This window comes from Oncorhynchus keta, chromosome 5 (assembly GCF_023373465.1).
Source record: "Oncorhynchus keta strain PuntledgeMale-10-30-2019 chromosome 5, Oket_V2, whole genome shotgun sequence".
NCBI classification, from domain to species: domain Eukaryota; kingdom Metazoa; phylum Chordata; class Actinopteri; order Salmoniformes; family Salmonidae; genus Oncorhynchus; species Oncorhynchus keta.
In genome coordinates this window covers 5,299,565-5,319,388 of record NC_068425.1, presented here as the reverse complement: position 1 = coordinate 5,319,388, position 19,824 = coordinate 5,299,565, and the positions used below count along the sequence as shown (strand labels likewise).

The 19,824-nt window shown below is 43.5% G+C and overlaps 1 protein-coding gene across 2 annotated transcripts; it reads left to right on the top strand.

The window, feature by feature from the left end:
- The first annotated feature begins 1,366 nt into the window (after positions 1-1,366).
- LOC118384369 (adenylosuccinate lyase-like) lies at positions 1,367-18,670 on the top strand. 2 transcript variants are annotated; one of them, XM_035770839.2, is made up of 11 exons: positions 1,367-1,603; positions 9,554-9,757; positions 9,894-9,938; positions 10,120-10,199; positions 12,497-12,715; positions 12,861-12,951; positions 13,105-13,174; positions 13,557-13,795; positions 17,690-17,779; positions 17,958-18,134; positions 18,399-18,670. In XM_035770839.2, the coding sequence occupies exons 1-11, from the start codon at positions 1,469-1,471 to the stop codon at positions 18,483-18,485; spliced, it is 1,437 nt and encodes a 478-aa protein (XP_035626732.1). In that variant the 5' UTR covers positions 1,367-1,468; the 3' UTR covers positions 18,486-18,670. The 2 variants fall into 2 exon arrangements, with proteins under 2 accessions (XP_035626732.1, XP_052374529.1); XM_052518569.1 differs by having other exon boundaries at positions 1,470-1,610.
- The last annotated feature ends 1,154 nt before the right edge of the window (positions 18,671-19,824 follow it).

Here is a 19,824-nt window from a genome sequence, read left to right as displayed (position 1 = left end):
AGGTGAGGCCAGAGAGGGTAGTCATTTTAATCGAATAGAAGTTTCATCATGCTTAGGTTGTTACGAGTGTACTGATATAAGTAGGACATGTGACATCATGGCAACTTTGAAAGAAAACACTATATATCGGCTCTTCATGACATGAGGCTAGTAGCCTAGCATCTCTCTCCAATGAATACAGGCGGTTGATGTCAACATCCATTATTCAAAAAAGTATTACAATAATGAGATGTATCCACCAATACAAATAGAGGAATGGACGGGAGCTTGTCAGCAGCCCGCCTTTTCCGCTCTGTGGACAACGAGTCCTATTGTTAGGGTGGGAACGTAGGTATCTCGTCATTATGTTCAAATATTTCCCACCCTTGAGAGGTGTAGCAGTGTTGCTTCAGTCACTCTCCTCACCACAACCTGGGCTTTAACCAGGGGCCCTCTGTATACATTGACAACAGTCAGCCTTGAAGCATTGTTACCTATTGCTCCACAAAAGCCCCGATTCTTGCAGGGAAACTACTTCAAGGTCTCAGAGCGAGTGACATCGCCGATTTTAAACACTACTAGCGCACACCGGTAACTAGCTAGCCATTTCATATCGGTTACAAAGGCAATTTCATGAGTCTCGACATAGAACCCAGCGGTTCGAAGTGAAGTTCTGCAGCAGTTTGGCAGCATAGCAGCATACAGCTTTAAGGCCACTCCATCCTCTTCTGCTGGTTCCAGCTCCGTGACTATGAAGATGAAGAGGATTTCCTTGCCAACCTATGATTCATCATATTTACGGTACGTATGCAAGGAGTGGACTTTCTGGAACTGGCGGAGACACACAGCTGATGGTGGCAGTGTGTACTGCAGTGTGTGTGAAAACAGTGGCAACATCTGGAGGAAACCATTGAGCAGCTAGCCAGCCAAACAGCACAACAACCTGGAGAGAGCTGGAGAGAGATGCCTAGCGCACACATCATTATCTGAGTTAAGTTGCTTGTTCAATAAGATAGCATATATACCTTGTTATTAGCCTGTACCTATAATTGTTGAGCAGTTAGGTAGCATGTTAACTAACTACCAATACACTGCTTAAAACTATAATTGTTCAGAATGTGTAGGCTTAGTAGTTAAAAAATAAATACATAAAATGTAATTGTTTAATAATTCAATGTGTTGTGTTTCAAAATAAAAATGTGATCATATAAAATATGTTGTGTTTATATTACTTTTACAAATACAAATATATGATAATAAACAGAAATATTTACTAACAAATGTCAATCATATTTTTTGCAGAGATGGCCAGTCAATTTCAGTAACTTTGTTGCGTATTCTACGTAATGACACAGTTTTACGTTATTACGTAATGACATCACAACGTAATTGAGCAACTTTTAGCAACAAATTGACCTGCCTCTAGCAATTTCCCCTGAAAATTAGTTGGCAGCACTGCACTCGTGCTGGTGATAAGCGAGTTTTAGTTATGGACGAATTTAGTAAGTATCGTTCGCCGCTGGTGTCTCGATATGCCAGCAAGGAAATGGCCTACAACTTCAGTGACAGGAAGAAATTCACAACGTGGAGAAAACTGTGGATCTACCTGGCCAAAGCGGAAAAGGTGTTAGGTATTTTATAGTAACTTAGCTAGCCATCATGGGATGAACATGTAACTGTTATGCATGCCCTCGTCTGTATTTCAGTAACTAACGTTAGCTAGCTATTGTTTTCCAAACAAGTTCCCTGCTCTAAATATGGGGACCTTACAGTAAATGAACAGGTTCAGATTGTTTGCCTTCCCAAGAGAGAAGATGCGAACCATAGTAGGCAGCAGCTAAACAAGCTATTTTTTCTAGTAGGATGCAGTGTCTTGTGATCGTCATTGCATAGTTGTGTACTGTTGGGGGTACTCGAGGACCAGGATTGGTTAACATTGGACTGGTGTAACTTACTTTACCAACTGTCTGGGTTCCATATATTTTTCAGCCTCGTGACCACACTGCAAATTCCAATATTCCACTGCTGTTGGGCTAAACTATTTGGAAACTGGATATATGTCTAGCTAGACCACATGAGTAAAAGTGCAGACGTTGAAACCTAAAGTGTTGCAAAGCAAAACACTAGGCAATTTTTTAAAAACTTTTTTTTTTTTTACTTGGCAAGTCAATTAAATACAAATTCTTATTTACAATTACGGCCAAACCCGGAGGCCAATTGTGCTCCACCCTATAGGACTCCCAATCACGGCCTGGATGCTAGCAATTTTTGTTGTTGTTGATTAGCTTAAATACAGAAATGACTTCCACAACCCTTCTAATTTACAGGGGCGCTGTGTGTGTGTAATTAACGTTACTATCAGCTCATCTGTTCTGTTAGTGGAGGGGGAATTAACTACAAAAAGGTAAGGATATAGAGGCAGGGATAGCCAGAAATGACAAAATACAGATACATTGATCGTTATATTTTGTATCAAAATAAACAATATGTGTGCAAATAAACACTACATGGCCAAAAGTATGTGGATACTCCTTCCGATTAGTGGATTCGCTATTTCAGCGCCACACTTTGACAGGTGTATAAAATCGAGCACACAGGGTGGCAATCTCCATAGACAAACATTAGCAGTAGACTGGCCCATACTGTAGAGTTCATGGACTTTCAACTTCATAGGATGCCACCTTTCCAACCAGTCGGTTTGTAAAATTTCTGCCCTGGTCAAGTGTTTTTGGTTACTATATAATTCTGTATGTGTTATTGCATCGTTTTGATGTCTTCACTCTTATTCTACAGTGTAGAAAATAGTAAAAATAAAGAAAAACCCTTGAATGAGTAGGTGTCAACTTTTTGACTGGTATTGTACATTTATATTTAATTCATTTAGCAGATGCTTTTATCACACCATAGTGCTATCAGACTTCTGATTCCAATGTAGGGTGAAAGGGGAGCCACAAAATGTGAACCACTATACAACATTTTATGGTAAAATATTTTTCTTTTTGAAAATACGAAGTACATTGGAGTTCAGCCCAGTGTAATTCAAAATACTCTGAAGTAATTAAAATGTGTTTTTAATACATAACATAAATTAGGCAGGTAGCCCGGTGGTTAGAGTTTTGGGCCAGTATTGAATCCCCAAGCTGACAAGGTAAAAATCTGTCGTTCTGCCCCTGAGCAAGGCAGTTAACCCACTGTTCCCCGAGCGCCATGTATGTTGATTTAAGGCAGCCCCCCTGCACCTCTGATTCAGAGGGGTTGAGTTAAATATGGAAGACACATTTCAGTTGGACGACTGACTAGGTATTCCCCATTCCCTAAATACTGGTCATCTCTGCTTATGGAGCCTTTTAGCAGCTCAGCTGACACACACGCATGCACAGGTCCATGGGGGTGTTGGAAATCTCTCTTCTCACACTCGTTAGTAGATACTTTAAACTTGTGTCCTTATGAAAAGGAATGTACATAGTGTTCCCATACAAAACTTTGTTTTGTCAGATGTCAAGTAGCAAGTTTGGGCTACAGTGTTTTTCTGTTGGGGTGGGGTTGTCTAAAATAGCCAGGCCAAAATGTCAGGGTAATAAGACACCCCCTGAGCGTTAACCTCTCTACTCTCTTTACTCACTTCTCCGTGGCCCTAAGTAGCTCTTCTATGTTTGCAGATATGTAAATTGTATACAATATGGTGGAAACTGCACTGCCTACCTATCCAGAGCCAAGTAAAAAACATTGTTGCTTACGGTTAAGGGGAGGGGTAGGGAGGGAGTTGAGACGCTGCCCAGTAATGTCACTCGCTATTCTAATAAACACAGGGTCAACCTCCTGATCTTCTACTCAAACACCACATTCTATTTTTCAATGGTTTTAAATAGACCTACCGTGATGATTGTGCTTGAATAGTTTTCCAAAGTACTCTGTGAGATATGGAGCAAAACAACAATGCATCTATCTATCTGTTTGAAAGTGATTGGAAAATGTTGACCCACTTTCTGAACCGTTCCACCTCACGTCCCATTGACCCACTTGGCTTACTTTTTATTACATAGGAGCCTACAATGTGCAACTACTACAAGCTGCAATGTTGCAACGATGTTTCGGCTTAATAAAATCCAGGGAACACTTGATAAAGTAGTGTGAGCGTACCAAGTAATTAGGCGTCACTCTAAAGCGGGAAGGTGGAATAAACGAGTCAGGAGTAGGTTTTTCTGATTGAACACGGTTCTCTATTGAGGGTATTTTGTCAACAAAAACATTCTAACATAATCAATGAAAAATCCTCCAAGGAAAAACACATCTTCTCCAGATGAAACAAGAACACAATAGGATAATCTTTAAACTACAACAAACATAAATCACCGGTTTGTCACCATCTTCGTGGTTCATTCAGCACAGCTTCTCTCTCTCGGTGGCCATCTTCCAGAGATAGTTTTCCCCCTCTCTGCTGGTTCCATTCTCTCTTTTATAGGGGAAGGAGAGTATCTCATTAGTACCGTCAGCTGTGCTTAATTGACTCTGGTTACCTTGTCTCCCATGCTTTGTTGGGCTACTATCCATGAGCCCAGCCTGCCCTCTAGTGGTCCTTCCACATACCTTCCCCCCCAGGACCGAACCGGAGGGTCGGGCGCCAGACGCACCGTCTTGGTCGCGTCGGGACAGCGCGTCTGCATTCCCGTTCCTCGATCCGGCCCTGTGGATGACATGGAAAGAGAACGGTTGTAAAGACAAAAAACATCTGGCTATTCTGTTATTGTTTCTCTTACCAGCCATCCACGTGAGGGGCGCATGGTCAGTAACTAATGCAAACCTCCGACCCAGTAGGTAGTACCGGAGATAATCGAGGGCCCACTTGATGGCTAAGGCCTCTTTCTCTACGGTCGCATACCTCTGTTCCCGATCGCTGAGTTTCCTACTAATGAAGAGAATCGGCTTCTCTGCTTCACCTTCACCCTGAGCTAGTACAGCTCCGAGCCCTGTATCCGAGGCGTCGACCTGCACAATGAACTCTTGTGAGAAGTCCGGAGCCTGTAGAACGGGATCGGAACACAGGCCATCTTTTAACAATTGAAAGGCCTCTTCCGTCTCTTCTTTCCACTCTACCTGGTTTGGCAGGTTTTTCCTGATGAGGTTTGTGAGGGGGTTGGCAATGGTTGCATATCCCGGGATAAAACGGCGATAATATCCTGTTATCCCTAAGAAGGCCCGAACGTCTCGCTTGGTCCGGGGTCGAGGCCAGTCACGAATTGCCCTGGTCTTCTCTGCCTGCGGGCGTATTTTCCCATTCCCCACGGTATACCCCAGGTATTCCGCTTCGGACAGGCCCAGGCAGCATTTATTTGGATTGGCTGTCAACCCTGTGGCTTCCAAACTCACGAGCACCGCCCGTAATCGCAGGAGGTGACTATCCCAGTCCTCGCTGTGGATGACCACATCGTCTATGTACGCCGCTGCATACTCTTGATGGGGCCGTAGAATGGCATCCATGAGGCATTGGAAGGTTGCAGCAGCTCCGTGCAGTCCGAAGGGCATCCTCACATACTGGAAAAGCCCCTCTGGGGTGGCGAAGGCAGTCTTTGGGCGATCCTCCGGAGCCACCGGCACTTGCCAATATCCCTTCGTCAAATCCAGGGTAGTGATGAACTTGGCCTTTCCTAAGCGCTCCAAGAGTTCATCCACGCGGGGCATGGGGTACGCATCGAATGTAGAGATGGCATTCACGCCCCTAAAGTCGTTGCAGAGTCTCATACTACCATCGGCTTTGGGGACCAGGACTATGGGACTGGACCACTCGCTCGTCGAGGGCTCGATCACGCCCATCCTCAACATCTCCCTCACCTCTTTCTTAGCGATGACTCGGCGAGCCTCAGGAATCCTGTAAGGGCGGATATGCACTTTCTTGCCGGGTTCAGTGTGGATATGGTGGAACAGGACATCTGTTTGTCCTGGGAATGGAGAGAATATTCGACCAAAGTTCATAATCAGCTTGTCTAGCTGTCTTGACTGCTCCGGTAGGAGAGTTTGGCCACGGCGCACCTCTGGTAGAGCCCTTTTTTTTTTCTTTGCCCTCCAGGGCCATCAAAGCCACCTCCTCCTCTCGTCCATGGTACGTCTTCAGCAGGTTTATGTGATAGAGTTGGACCTTCTTCCTCCTGTCAGGTTGCTTGATGAGGTAATTGACCGGTGAGACCCTTTTCATTACCTCGTAGGGCCCCCTCCACTGCGCCAGCAAGCGATGTTCGGCTGTGGGCACAAGCACCATCACTTTCTCTCCCACGGTGAACTCACGGGGGGTCGCAGATTTATCATAGGCCCGGCCTTGGGTCCTTTGGGCCTTCTCCATATGCTCCTTGACTATGGGCCACACTGCTGACAGGCGGTCTCTCATCAGGGTAACATGTTCTATTGTAGATCGAAAGGGGCATGGTTGGGTCTCCCAGGTCTCCTTGGCTAAGTCGAGGATTCCTCGACAGGGTCTGCCATAGAGCAATTCAAACGGAGAGAATCCAGTGGATGCCTGGGGTACTTCTCGCAGGGCAAACATTAAGTGTGGGAGAAGCATGTCCCAGTTTTTCCCGTCTCGGGACACCACTCTTCTCAACATGCTTTTAATTGTTTTGTTCAAGCGTTCACACAATCCATCTGTTTGAGGGTGGAATATGCTTGTACATATCTGTTGAACCTGATATAACCGACACAAGTCCTTCATCAACCGGGACATGAACGGGTTCCTTGATCGGTTAAGATAGTCTTGGGAAGGCCCATACGAGAGAACATCAGGAATAACTCCTTGGCAATTCCCTTTGACGACATGTTACGTAGGGGTATGGCCTCTGGGAACTTGGTAGCATAATCTATAACCACTAGGATGTACTCGTGTCCTCTGGCGGATTTTGGGAGGGTCCTACGAGGTCCATAGCTATGCGTTCAAAGGGAGTCTCTATGATGGGGAGAGGAATCAAAGGGTTACGTAGGTGTGGCCGTGGGGCTGTACGTTGACATTGATCACACGTCTTACAATACCTGGCCACATCTCGGGTGACACGGGGCCAATAGAATCTCTGCATGATTCTGTCAATCGTCTTGTCTCGTGCCAGGTGTCCTCCTAGGACGTGGGAATGGGCTAACTGTAGAACTGTATCCCTGTATGGTCTAGGCACCATTAGTAATTCCTGGTTTTCCCCCCTTCGTCGTACGACCCAGTATAAGAGACCCCGCCTGATTGCATAGTAAGGAAGAGGGGGCTCACCTGATCCGTCGACGTTCCTTCCGTCGATCACCTTCACCTTCCTCATGGCCTCCCTTAGGTCTGGGTCTCTATGCTGCGAGGTGCCGAACTGTCCCTTTAATTCCTGGGGCAGGTCAACCTCAGTAGAGGGATGTGGAGGTTGTTCCACATCCCCATCAGGGGAGACAGAGGAGAATCCCTTCCAGGTTCCCTCCTCGGATGGAGCTTCAAATATATCCCTTAGTGCCTGGTTGCTCCTTCCTTCCTGCGTTGTGTATAACCCTTCACAGGTGTCTTCATCGGTGGTTTCCTGGAATATCTGTCGTAAACGTTGGGTCGCTATTTCTTCCTCTGCTGTAGAGGACGAGGACTCGGCTACGTCTCCTTGTAGTACTACTACCTCGGGCTTGGAGATTCTCTTCTTTCCTGTCCCCCTTCTTCCCGTGCATAACGTCATCTGCCGAAGCTCCTTATATAGGGGACAGTCTCTCCCGATCAATAATGGCACTTTCCCTGCCCTGACTGTACACCTTCCTTTTGGAGTGAGAATAGGCAGATTCACAGTGGGGTAATAGTGGGTGTCTCCATGGATACAGGATACGGCTACTTTGTCTGGTAGCAGTGTGGCAGAGGTCACCATCCGCTCCTCTACTAACGTAACCATACTTCCCGAGTCGAGAATAGCTACCACATCTTGTCCTTCAACTCGCACCGGAATCTCTGAGGCTGGGGCTATCTCTGCTAACCAACAGTGTTGATCCTGCCCCCTCAAAACGGGATGTGTGGGGATAGGCAGTGACTACTCCGTGACCATGGGCTCATCCTTGCTAGGACATTGTGGGGCATAATGGTTGGGAGACTGACACTTATAACACCGACCCGGCTGTGTGGTGGCTGACTTCTCCCACCTCCGGGGGGGGCTTGGACGTTTCGGTGGCGGGCGCGCCGGGGTGAGTCGTGGTACGGGATTGGAAGACTCCTTCCGTTCCTCCTTGTCACTTTTTAACAACTCCCCTGTAGACCGATATGTTTCCACCGCCTGGGCTGTCGTCGTCGGCTGACAACGGGTTGGCTTGCCCCACAACCCTTTTTAAGTCACTGGGTAATTCTCTCAATATCTTGTCCACTACGAGAGTCTCTATCACATGTCCTACTCCCTTTCCAGGTTCTAGCCACTGTTTCGTCAGTCGTATTAAGGCGAAGATCTGGGCACGGACGGGTTGATCAGCTGTATAGGTCCATTGATGGAACTTTACAGCCCTATCTCTGGCAGTCAGCTGGTACCGGGACAGGATCTCGGTTTTTAGTCGCCCATAGTCCGCAGCTTCGCGGGAATCCAGGTCAAAATAGGCTTCCTGAGCCACCCCGGTCAAAAGAGGAGCTAATGCGCTAGCCCATTCTGTGGGCGGCCACTCTTCCAAGGTGGCCGTCCTTTCGAAGGTCATGAGAAAGGCCTCAATATCATCCTCCTTGGAGAGACGAGGTAAGATGGCGTGAGCAGCCGCTCTTGGCCTAACTGTAGGTTCTTCTCGTCGACTCAGCTGTTGTTGCAGGAGTTCTATGGTTGTCTGCTGTGCCGTGATCAATTGTTGTAGTAGGGCGTTATCCATCGTTCTTGAATGGTTCCTCCGGGTCTTCTGGAAGAATATTAATTTACTCACTTATCCTTGTGTCACTCGTCCACCTAATACCCGCATCCTCCACCAATGTGAGCGTACCAAGTAATTAGGCGTCACTCTAAAGCGGGAAGGTGGAATAAACGAGTCAGGAGTAGGTTTTTCTGATTGAACACGGTTCTCTATTGAGGGTATTTTGTCAACAAACATTCTAACATAATCAATGAAAAATCCTGCAAGGAAAACACACATCTTCTTCTCCAGATGAAACAAGAACACAATAGGATAATCTTTAAACTACAACAAACATAAATCACGGGTTTGTCACCATCTTCGTGGTTCATTCAGCACAGCTTCTCTCTCTCGGTGGCCATCTTCCAGAGATAGTTTTCCCCCCTCTCTGCTGGTTCCATTCTCTCTTTTATAGGGGAAGGAGAGTATCTCATTTGTACCGTCAGCTGTGCTTAATTGACTCTGGTTACCTTGTCTCCCATGCTTTGTTGGGCTACTATCCATGAGCCCAGCCTGCCCTCTAGTGGTCCTTCCACAGTAGCTAGCGCTTACTCTGGGATATGCATCCAGTGTATCAGCTACAATGACAGGCTGCAGTGCTTTCCCTACACCCCTAGAGTACCATCTCTAACTGTCTCTGCTTCTCTTGCCCCCTCCCCCGCTGACCTCCAGGATCTTTGTCTGCTCCTTCTAACTCTCTCTCCTCTTCTTATCCTCCCTTCTCCAGGCTCTTGGCCTGCTCGTCACCGACGCCCAGGTGACCGAGATGGAAAGCCACGCTGAGGACATCGACTTTGTCATGGCGGCGGAGGAGGAGAGCAAGCTGAGGCACGATGTCATGGCCCACGTCCACACTTTCGCCCACTGCTGCCCCACCGCTGCTCCCATCATCCACCTGGGCGCCACTTCCTGTTACGTGGGAGACAACACGGTAAGAGAAGCCCGACAACCACGTTATTTTAGGATGAGTGTGCTTAATGGTCATGTTTGTTTCTCATGGGTGTATATATACGACTGAGATTTTTATTCATATTGACTGATATACCTGCTTTTTTTCCCCCTCCCAGGATTTGATCCTGCTTCGTGACGGTTTTGACATTCTCCTGCCGAAGGTAAATTAGTTGTTTTAGACCAGGAAGGATTAATACTACTACCGCCAGGGCAGCACTAGATACTGATAGTTTAGTGTAGTTATGTGCAACTTTGTTGAAAATGTCTGCGAACGTCGAACAAGTATGATCCTATATATCCTCATCACTTCCGTAAACTAAAAACAGTATTCTGTCTCTATAGTTGGCCAGAGTGATCGACAGACTGTCAAACTTTGCTGAAAAATACGCTGGTCTCCCCACCCTGGGTTTCACACATTACCAGTAAGTATGAACACCCCAGGAGGTTCGAACGTCTTTATTAGTCCATGAGCATGACCCTCAAAGTTGGGCTGTCGGGCTCACATGGGCCAACGATGTCTCAGTGATTTTCTTCAAGGTTTGTGTCTCTAGAGTTGGAAAATGTGTGATAGCAGTGCAGCAATGGTAGCGTTCTCTGTGTTATCACTCTTTATTTCATCCCTCCATCCCATTTATTTTCCCCATTGGGATTTTACCCGATGACAATGTCAGTTTTGAACAATGTATTGTTCACGTATAGCCTTTAATCCCATATCATTGGAAAGCTTAGCTTCACAGCTATCCATCAGACATATTTTTGGAATGTTCAGGTCAACAGAACTTTGACCTTTGACCCCTAGGGTATATCTGTGTAAATCACTTAAAGGAAACCCCTGATGCATTTTAATCTTTGTTTGACAAGTGGTTCTGAAAGGAAGTTGAAGTTACCTTTTAAAATTATATATAATATAACCAACTTTTGAAAGCACCAGCTACAACTATTGTTTTTTAAAAATAGCCCATATTGTGCCATAGACATTAGAATGTTGGAAGCTTAGCCACAGAATTCCATGTAGTGGGGCAGATGTGTTTTTGGATTGAAACTTTGATGATGGAGGCACCACATTTCACACACACACTGCTAGAACAGGCCTTTTAAAAAATATTTGTAGATACAGGGCCATCACAGGATTTGCATATTAACTCCACAGAAACCTTTTTCCTATATGGCCGCCAAGCAACTCGATAGGATCTTATTGTATCAACTTCACACGATCATACCTGTATGAATGTAACTGTAGCGTGCCCAATAATATCATAACATGCTCATAGTCATGTAGAGTACACAACCAAATTGAGCCAGCTGTGCAGATATAAAGATAATTCACAGAACTGCAAGAATGTGCCTAAAAATCTGTCTGAATTGCTTATTTCTGAAGATGTCATGATCAATAACTGCAACGTTTTCTCTTCAAACATGTAAAATGGATATGTACCAGTGAAGTCATGGATGTGAGCTGATTAACATTCCATACAATGTTATCCTATTAACTGTTGGGAGTACCCTTTCAGAACCACTTGTCAAACAAAGATACACATGTATCAGGGTTTCATTTTAAAGCAATTTATATAGGTAATTATGATATGTACCCTAGAAGTCAAAGGTCAAGGTTATGGTGACCTGAAAATCCAAAATGTTTTGACTGATTGGTATCTGTGAATCTAAGCTTTCCAGTGATATATAATTAAAGGGTATATGTGAGCATATAACTTGTTGCATACTGACACATTTCTAACTCGAGTGACTATAGACTTTCAAGGTAATCACTATGAGACATCGTCAGCCCAAGTGAGCCCGACCAATCTCCCCCCTGGCTCATGGACTATATGTGCCATTGTGGATACAGGTGAAGTCGGAAGTTTACATACACTTAGGTTGGAGTCATTAACTCATTTTTCAACCAATCCACAAATTTCTTGTTAACAAACTATAGTTTTGGCAAGTCGGTTAGGACATCTACTTTGTGCATGACACAAGTAATTTTTCCAACAGTTGTTTACAGACAGATTATTTAACTTATAATTCACTGTATCACTATTCCAGTGGGTCAGAAGTTTACATACGCTAAGTTGACTGTGCCTTTTAAACAGCTTGGAATATTCCATAAAATTATGTCATGGCTTTAGAAGCTTCTGATAGGCCACTTGAAATCATTTGAGTCAATTGGAGGTGTACCTGTGGATGTATGTCAAGGCCTACCTTGAAACTCAGTGCCTCCTTGCTTGACATCATGGGAAAATCAAAATAAATCAGCCAAGGCCAATGGTAGACCTCCACAAGTCTGGTTCATCCTTGGGAGCAACTTCCAAACGCCTGAAGGTACCACGTTCATCTGCACATACAATAGTACGCAAGTGTAAACACCATGGGACCACGCAGCCGTCATACCTCTCTGACATTCCAGAGATTCTGAACAGCTGTTGAACTAAAGACCAATTATTTCCATTGACAATTCCCTATTGACCATTGGTACTCTATTGACTTTTTAGTTCTCCTGTCCTCATCTTCTAAGTTGTGGATCTTCAAAATATTCTTATATTCCTCTAGGATTAAAGCGATATATTCAGTGCACTTTAATCTCTGGCTTATTTCTGTCTTCATCTTTCTGTTTTTATTTGAATCTTCACTTTTTTTTTTTCCCCTCCACATTTTATTTGAACTTTTCTTCTCACCTTTCTGTATCTTATTTCTCCTCCACCTCTCTCTCGCGCTCTACCAGGCCGGCCCAGTTGACCACAGTGGGTAAGAGAGCATGTCTGTGGCTCCAGGACCTGGCCATGGACATGCGGAACCTTCAGCGTGCCCGCGAAGACCTGCGTTTCCGGGGGGTGAAGGGTACTACAGGCACCCAGGCCAGCTTCCTGCAGCTCTTCCAGGGGGACCATAATAAGGTGGAGGATCTAGACAGAATGGTCACAGAGATGGCAGGCTTCAAAAAGTGAGTTTAATTTATACTTTTGTCAACAGTCTTGAGTTTCCTATCTACCACAAGTTTTGTAATTTGAGCCTAGTACAAACAGATCCCTCAACTTTTTTTTATTTTTAGGTTTATGTTATCTAATCCTGTTTATTTTTCCTCCCAGGGCCTACATGGTGACCGGACAGACTTACAGTCGTAAGGTGGACATTGACTCCCTCTCTCACCTGGCCAGTATGGGAGCCACCATCCACAAGGTCGAGATGAGATTTTACTTTAGTGGAAATCAGTTTGTCATCATTACAGCCCTAAGTCACAAATCTATATACGGCGAAACAATGCCTCCTGGTGGTCTTTAACAGTAGTTGAATGACCCACAGGTAATAATAATATTATACTCTCCTCCTCAGATCTGCACTGACATCCGCCTGCTGGCTAACCTTAAAGAGATAGAGGAGCCTTTTGAGAAGGAGCAGATCGGTGAGTTATAAGAAGGAAATTGATCAACTTCCTACCCAGGTATAGGGGAATCTAATCCCAAAACGAGGGTGACTCTCGATTCCTCTCTCCTTGCATTTTTCTCAAAGCGGATTGGAGCAAAAGATCAGAAGATCCTTTACCTCTGATCTTCTGCTCCAATTGTGCTTTGACAAGGAGCTGTGGACGAAGGATGTGAGGATAATATACAATAATAATATACAATTGAGTTTCGGCCCTAGATTTCACTTTGATTTAAGGCACCAAACAGTAAATCATCCTGATGACTCAGAGTAAACAGCTAGTTTAAGTTGTTTCCTAAATGCCAACTCATTGTTACTTGTCTGGGTCCCACTGACAAGTCTCTCCCCCTCTCCCCCACTAGGCTCCAGTGCCATGGCCTACAAGAGGAACCCAATGCGCTGTGAGCGTTGCTGTAGTCTGGCCCGCCACCTGATAGCGCTGCTCGCTGATCCCCTCCAGACCGCCTCTGTCCAGTGGCTGGAAAGAACACTAGATGACAGTGCCAACAGGAGAATCTCTCTCCCTGAGTCTTTCCTTACTGCTGACATCATCCTCAGCACCCTGCAGAACATCACTGAAGGTCTGGTGGTCTACCCCAAGGTAGAGTCATTGAATTATTTTTAGATAATTAGATGTAGTAAGCTTCTCCAGACAGAAATTGAGGATAAAAACACAATAAACCGGGATGTTTAAATTTTTTTATTTTTACCATTGTCCTCAAGGTATTATCACCAGCGTTTTAAACCTTGTCATTTCATGAGTACACAACTGCATATCTGCACACAGAGGAACAACATTCAACTCACACTCTCTTGCAGGTCATCAGACTGTTAAACAGCCATCACTAACACAGAGGCTGCTGCCTACATACAGACATGGGCTACTTTAATAAATTGATCACTAGTCACTTTAATAATGCCACTTTAATAATGTTTACATATATTGCATTACTCATCTCATATGTATATACTGTATTTTATACATCTTTTGCATCTTTTTTTTGTTTATGCCGCTCTGTCATTGCTCATCCATATATTTGTATATTCTTATTCCATGCCTTTACTTAGATTGTGTATTAGATTGGGGAACTGTTAGATATTTCTGCACTGTCGGAACTAGAAGCACAAGATTTTCGCTACACTTACATTAACATTTGCTAACCGTGTTTGTGACCAATAAAATGTGATTTGATGTTATGTAGGGGTGTAACGGTACACATTCGTATCCGATCCATTCGGTACGGGGACCTCTGTTTGGTCAGCACTTTGAGTGAATATAGCACACACACACACACACACACAGTTGAAGTCAGAAGTTTACATGCATTAAGTTGACTGTGCCTTTAAACAGCTTGGAAAGTCCAGAAAATAATGCCATGGCTTTAGAAGCTTCTGACATGAGTCAATTGGAGGTGTACCTGTGGCTGTATTTCAAGGCCTACCATCAAACTCTGTGCCTCTTCTGCTTGACATCATGGGAAAATCTAAATGAAATCAGCCAAGAAAAATGTGTAAGCCGCCACAAGTCTGGTTCATCCTTGGGAACCATTTCCAAATGCCTGAAGGTACCACGTTCATCTGTACAAACAATATGACGCAAGTATAAACACCATGGGACCAGGCAGCTGTCTTACCACTCAGGAAGGAGACGTGTTCTGTCTCCTAGAGATGAACATACTTTGGTGCAAAAAGTGCAAATCAGTCCCAGAACAACAGAAAAGGACCTTGTGAAGATGCTGGAGGAACAGGTACAGAAGTATCTATATCCACAGTAAAACGTGTCCTATATCGACATAACCTGAAAGGCCGCTCAGCAAGGAAGAAGCCACTGCTCCATAACCGCCATAAAAAAGCCAGACTATGGTTTGCAACTGTACATGGGGACAAAGATTGTACTTTTTGGAGGAATGTCCTCTGGTCTGATGAAGGAAAAAAACTGGTGCACTTCACAAAATCATGAGAGAGGAAAATTGTGGATATATTGAAGCAACATCTCCAGACATCGGTCAGTAAGTTAAAGCTTGGTCGCAAATGGGTCTTCCAAATGGACAATGACCACAAGCATACTTTCAAAGTTGTGGCAAAATGGCTTAAGGACAAGAAAGTCAAGGTATTGGAGTGACCATCACAAAGCCCTGACCTCAATCCTATAGAAAATTTGTGGGCAGAAGTGAAAAAGCGTGTGTGTGAGCCAGGAGGCCTACAAACCTGGGTACACCAGCTCTGTCAGGAGGAATGGGCCAAAATTCACCCAATTTATTGTGGGATGCTTGTGGAAGGCTACCTGGAATCTTTGACCCAAGTTAAACAGTTTAAAGCCAATACACTTAATTGGTATTTGGTAACATGTAAACTTCTGACCCACTGGGAATGTGATGAAATAAATAAAAGCTGAAGTAAATCGTTGTCTACTATTTTTCTGACTTCACATTCTTACAATAAAGTGGTGATCCTAACTGCCTTCAGACAGGGAATTTTTACTAGGATTAAATGTCAGGAATTGTGAAACGGATTTTATATGTATTTGGCTAAGGTGTATGTAAACTTCCGACTTCAACTGTGTGCGTGTATATCTATCTCAGAATGGGATGCTCCTCCATTGTTTAAATCTCCACTTAGGGAACATTTTGACTTTGACGTAGAAGCAAAAATGTATTGAACTTATTAGAGCATTAATTTGCCCAAGATAAGACGTGAAGAAAATGCACAAGTCATTAGTGTATTCCTTCAACTTTCTGAAGAGGAAATGGCACGGGATGCCCCTGTCTGTGTATAGCTATACACAATGATGCTAAGGACAGCTGTCTTCTGGTAGATGGAAAGTCTTTCCCAAAAACCTTCTCAGTGAAAGGTTAACTACAACGTAAAGTATTCAGACCATTTGACTTTTTCCACATTTTGTTACGTTACAGCCTAAATCCATCTTAGCATAAATAAAAATCTACACACAATACTCCATAATGACAAAGCGAAAACATGTTACAAAATAAAACACCTTATTTACACAAGCATTCAGACCCTTTGCTATGAGACTCGTAATTGAACTCTGGTGCATCATATTTCCATTCATCATCCTTGATGTTGCTACAACTTGATTGGGGTCCATCTGTGGTAAATTCAATTGATTGGACATGATTTGGAAAGGACAACCATCTCTGCAGCACTCCACCAATCAGGCCTTTATGGTACAGTGGCCAGATGGAAGCCACTCCTCATTAAAAGGCACATGACAGCCCGCTTGGAGTTTGCCAAAAGGCACCAAAAGACTTTCAGACCGTGAGAAATACGATTCTCTGGTCTGATGAAACCAAGATTGAACTCTTTGGCCAGAATGACAAATGTCACTTTTGGAGGAAACCTGGAACCATCCCTACGTTGAACCATGGTGGTGGCAGCATCATGCTGTTGGGATGTTTTTCAGCGGCAGGGACTGGAAGACTAGTCAGGATCGAGCAAAAGTAACGGCGCAGAGTACAGTGCGATCCTTGATGAAAGCCTGCTCCGGAGCTCAGACTGGGGCGAAGATTCACATTCCAACAGGGCAACGACCCTAAGCACACAGCCAAGACAACACAGGAGTGGCTTTGGGAGTCTCTGAATGTCCTTGAGGGGCCCAGCCAGAGCCTGAACTTAAACCTGATCGATCATCTCTGGAGAGACTCTCCCCATCCAACCTGACAGAGCTTGAGATGATCTGCAGAAAAGAATGGGAGAAACTCCCCAAATACAGGTATGCCAAGCTTGTAGCGTCATACCCAAGAAGACTTGAGGCTTTAGTCACTGCCAAAGGTGCTTCAACAAAGTACTGAGTAAAGTGTTAGAATACTTATATTCATTTAATATTTCATTTAAAAAATATACAGTGGGGCAAAAAAGTATTTAGTCAGCCACCAATTGTGCAAGTTCTCCCACTTAAGATGAGAGGCCTGTAATTTTCATCATAGGTACAGTTCAACTATGACAGACAAAATGAGGGGGAAAAAATCCAGAAAATCACATTGTAGGATTTTTTTAATGAATTTATTTGCAAATTATGGTGGAAAATAAGTGTTTGGTCAATAACAAAAGTTTATCTCAATACTTTGTGCACCTAAATGAAAGGTTATCTTCACCCAAAAATGAAATGTATTTGTTTTTTTGCCAGACCTAAAATGTCTTGGTGCATTTTTTTTCTTTCTTTTAAAGTGTTTTTGACAGTGGGAAAACAGAAACCTGGAAAAACAAAAACATTTTTATTGGGCCCGACATTATATGGCTCATGATCTTTTCCTGGGTTAGTTTGACATATTTTGCCAAAACTAAAATTAACTACAGTAACTGTTGCCTTTTTAAAAAATGTCCTGCTCTTCCGAAACTGAACCGTGACCCCAAAACCGCAATACGTACCGAACCCTGGGTTTGGTGAACCGTTACACTCCTAATGTAATCTATCCCTTTCTCATCATAATTTTCATCTTTCCCCCTCGCTTTCTCTCATCCTCTCTCGCGCTCTCAGGTGATAGAGAGACACATCCGTCATGAGCTTCCCTTCATGGCTACAGAGAACATCATCATGGCTATGGTGAAGGCTGGAGGCAACAGACAGGTACACACCCTTACAGATGTCTGCTGTATGAGTCAACCTTTTTTTTTAAAGGTATCTGTAACCAACAGATGCTTATCTATATTCCCAGTCAAAACCTTTGAAATGGTTGCATGTTGCGTATTTATATTTTTGTGTAATCACACAGTAACAGTTTCTCTTGCCTGTGTTCTTGCTCCAGGACTGCCATGAGAAGATCCGTGTGTTGTCCCAGCAGGCTGCAAACGTGGTGAAACAGGAGGGGGGGGACAATGACCTCTTGGCCAGGGTCCAGGCTGACCCCTACTTCGCCCCTATCCTGGGCCATCTTGACAACATCCTGGACCCCAAGACCTTCATCGGCCGCGCCCCCCAACAGGTACTATACAGAACACCCCACTACCCGTTATCTTTGTTTTTCACAACTTGGCCTCAAGAGTATTGTAAAATCTTTAGTTTAACCTTTAGTTAAACAGAAAATAATCTCCAGCACACTTGGTACAGATTTCATGGTGGCAAAATATCCATTCAATCTGAGCATCAATATCACCAGTGTGCTCTTTGGTATTTAGTAGAGTATACAGATTTTCTCCATGCGCTTATAGTTGACGCATCCAAACTCATAATACTGTCTCCCTCTCAGGTGGCGAGGTTTCTCTCTGAGGAGGTACGTCCTCTGCTGGAACCTTACAAGGCCGAGATTGACGTCAAATTTGAGCTGGAGCTCTAAAACGGGGGACACTGACCTAAAAAAACGACTAATTTAACACCAACTTAGTTTTAACCAATTCTGAAATTATTATATTATTTTGTGTGGCCTTTTCACTAAAACACATACTCTTACACACCAAAATAAACCTCATGACTGACTAATTGCATGCTGTATTGTAAGACAATAAAAGACTGAAATCAAAAGTCGGTGAGTTTGTCATGATGTAATGCTTAACTAGCAGGGTTACGACGTATACATACAGTTGAAGTCGGAAGTTTACATACACCTTAGCCAAATACATTCAACTCAGTTTTTCACAATTACTGACATCTAATCCTAGTAAAAGTTATTAAAAAAAAAAAAAATGTAATCCATAGGTTATTTTCATGAGGCATGGCCTATTGGGGGCGTGGCTTTCAAATAATGATTTTTGGCCACCTGTAAGAGTAAAGGTCATTCCTGTTAATCATGTTAAGTTTGTACACTGCTAATTTCTTTGCACATTACATATTTGAATATAACATTATTATATACATATCCCAACATTGAGATATCCCATATTTTAGCATAAGCTCTTGCGGAACTCACATACTTGTGTAAGCATCATTAAAGCTACAAAAGTGTCTGTGTTTAACCTTAACATGTGATAACAATACAACAGAACACATGAACCAGAATGACATTTACTCTCACGGGTGGCCAAAAATAACTATCTGAATGCCACGCCCCGACAAAGCCATGACTCCAGTCTTCTGAGCTGACCCGCTGGGTCATATCTCAATAACCCAGCATCAATAACCAGCAGTTTTTTAAAAAGAAAACAACCCAACTAAGTGGCCCAATGGCTGCAACCCAGCAGTTGGGTTCGAACAACCCAGCATTTTGTTGTACACGCACAAACAACTTTTGTATTACTGTTATTTATTTACTTATTGAATATTATGTTATGAAAGTATTGAAAAAATGCATAAAGTTATATAAAAAAAAATGTTTCACAATTCTAATTGTCTTGTACTGTTATTCAGTCAAGCAGATCTAAGATTTTCTCCCCTTTGGTTTTATTTTTGTACCAACATATATTATTTCAATGGCACATCAAGACATGGAAACATATCTAGAGTATTTATCTAGAGGAAGATGAATGAACTGATTATTGCCATGGAAATTGAAATCAACTTCAATATGATGTGATACAGGAACTGATACTTTACTTTTTTGTAAGTCATGAGGGTTTACATAATAGTCTGATGAGGGTTTACATAACTGTAAGTGATTTTATTTGACTAATGTTTAATAAAATGTCACTTTAAACTTACTGTACAGAGAATATTGAGCTTTCCATCAGTCTGTCATGTAA

What these genes read in the sequence shown, in the direction of transcription:
- LOC118384369 (XM_035770839.2), top strand. Translation starts at nt 1,469, where the DNA reads ATGGACGAATTTAGTAAGTATCGTTCGCCGCTGGTGTCTCGATATGCC. An exon ending in GAGATGGCAGGCTTCAAAAA is followed by an intron (nt 12,716 to 12,860) that starts GTGAGTTTAATT and finishes TTTTCCTCCCAG; the next exon opens with GGCCTACATGGTGACCGGAC. An exon ending in TGGGAGCCACCATCCACAAG is followed by an intron (nt 12,952 to 13,104) that starts GTCGAGATGAGA and finishes TCTCCTCCTCAG; the next exon opens with ATCTGCACTGACATCCGCCT.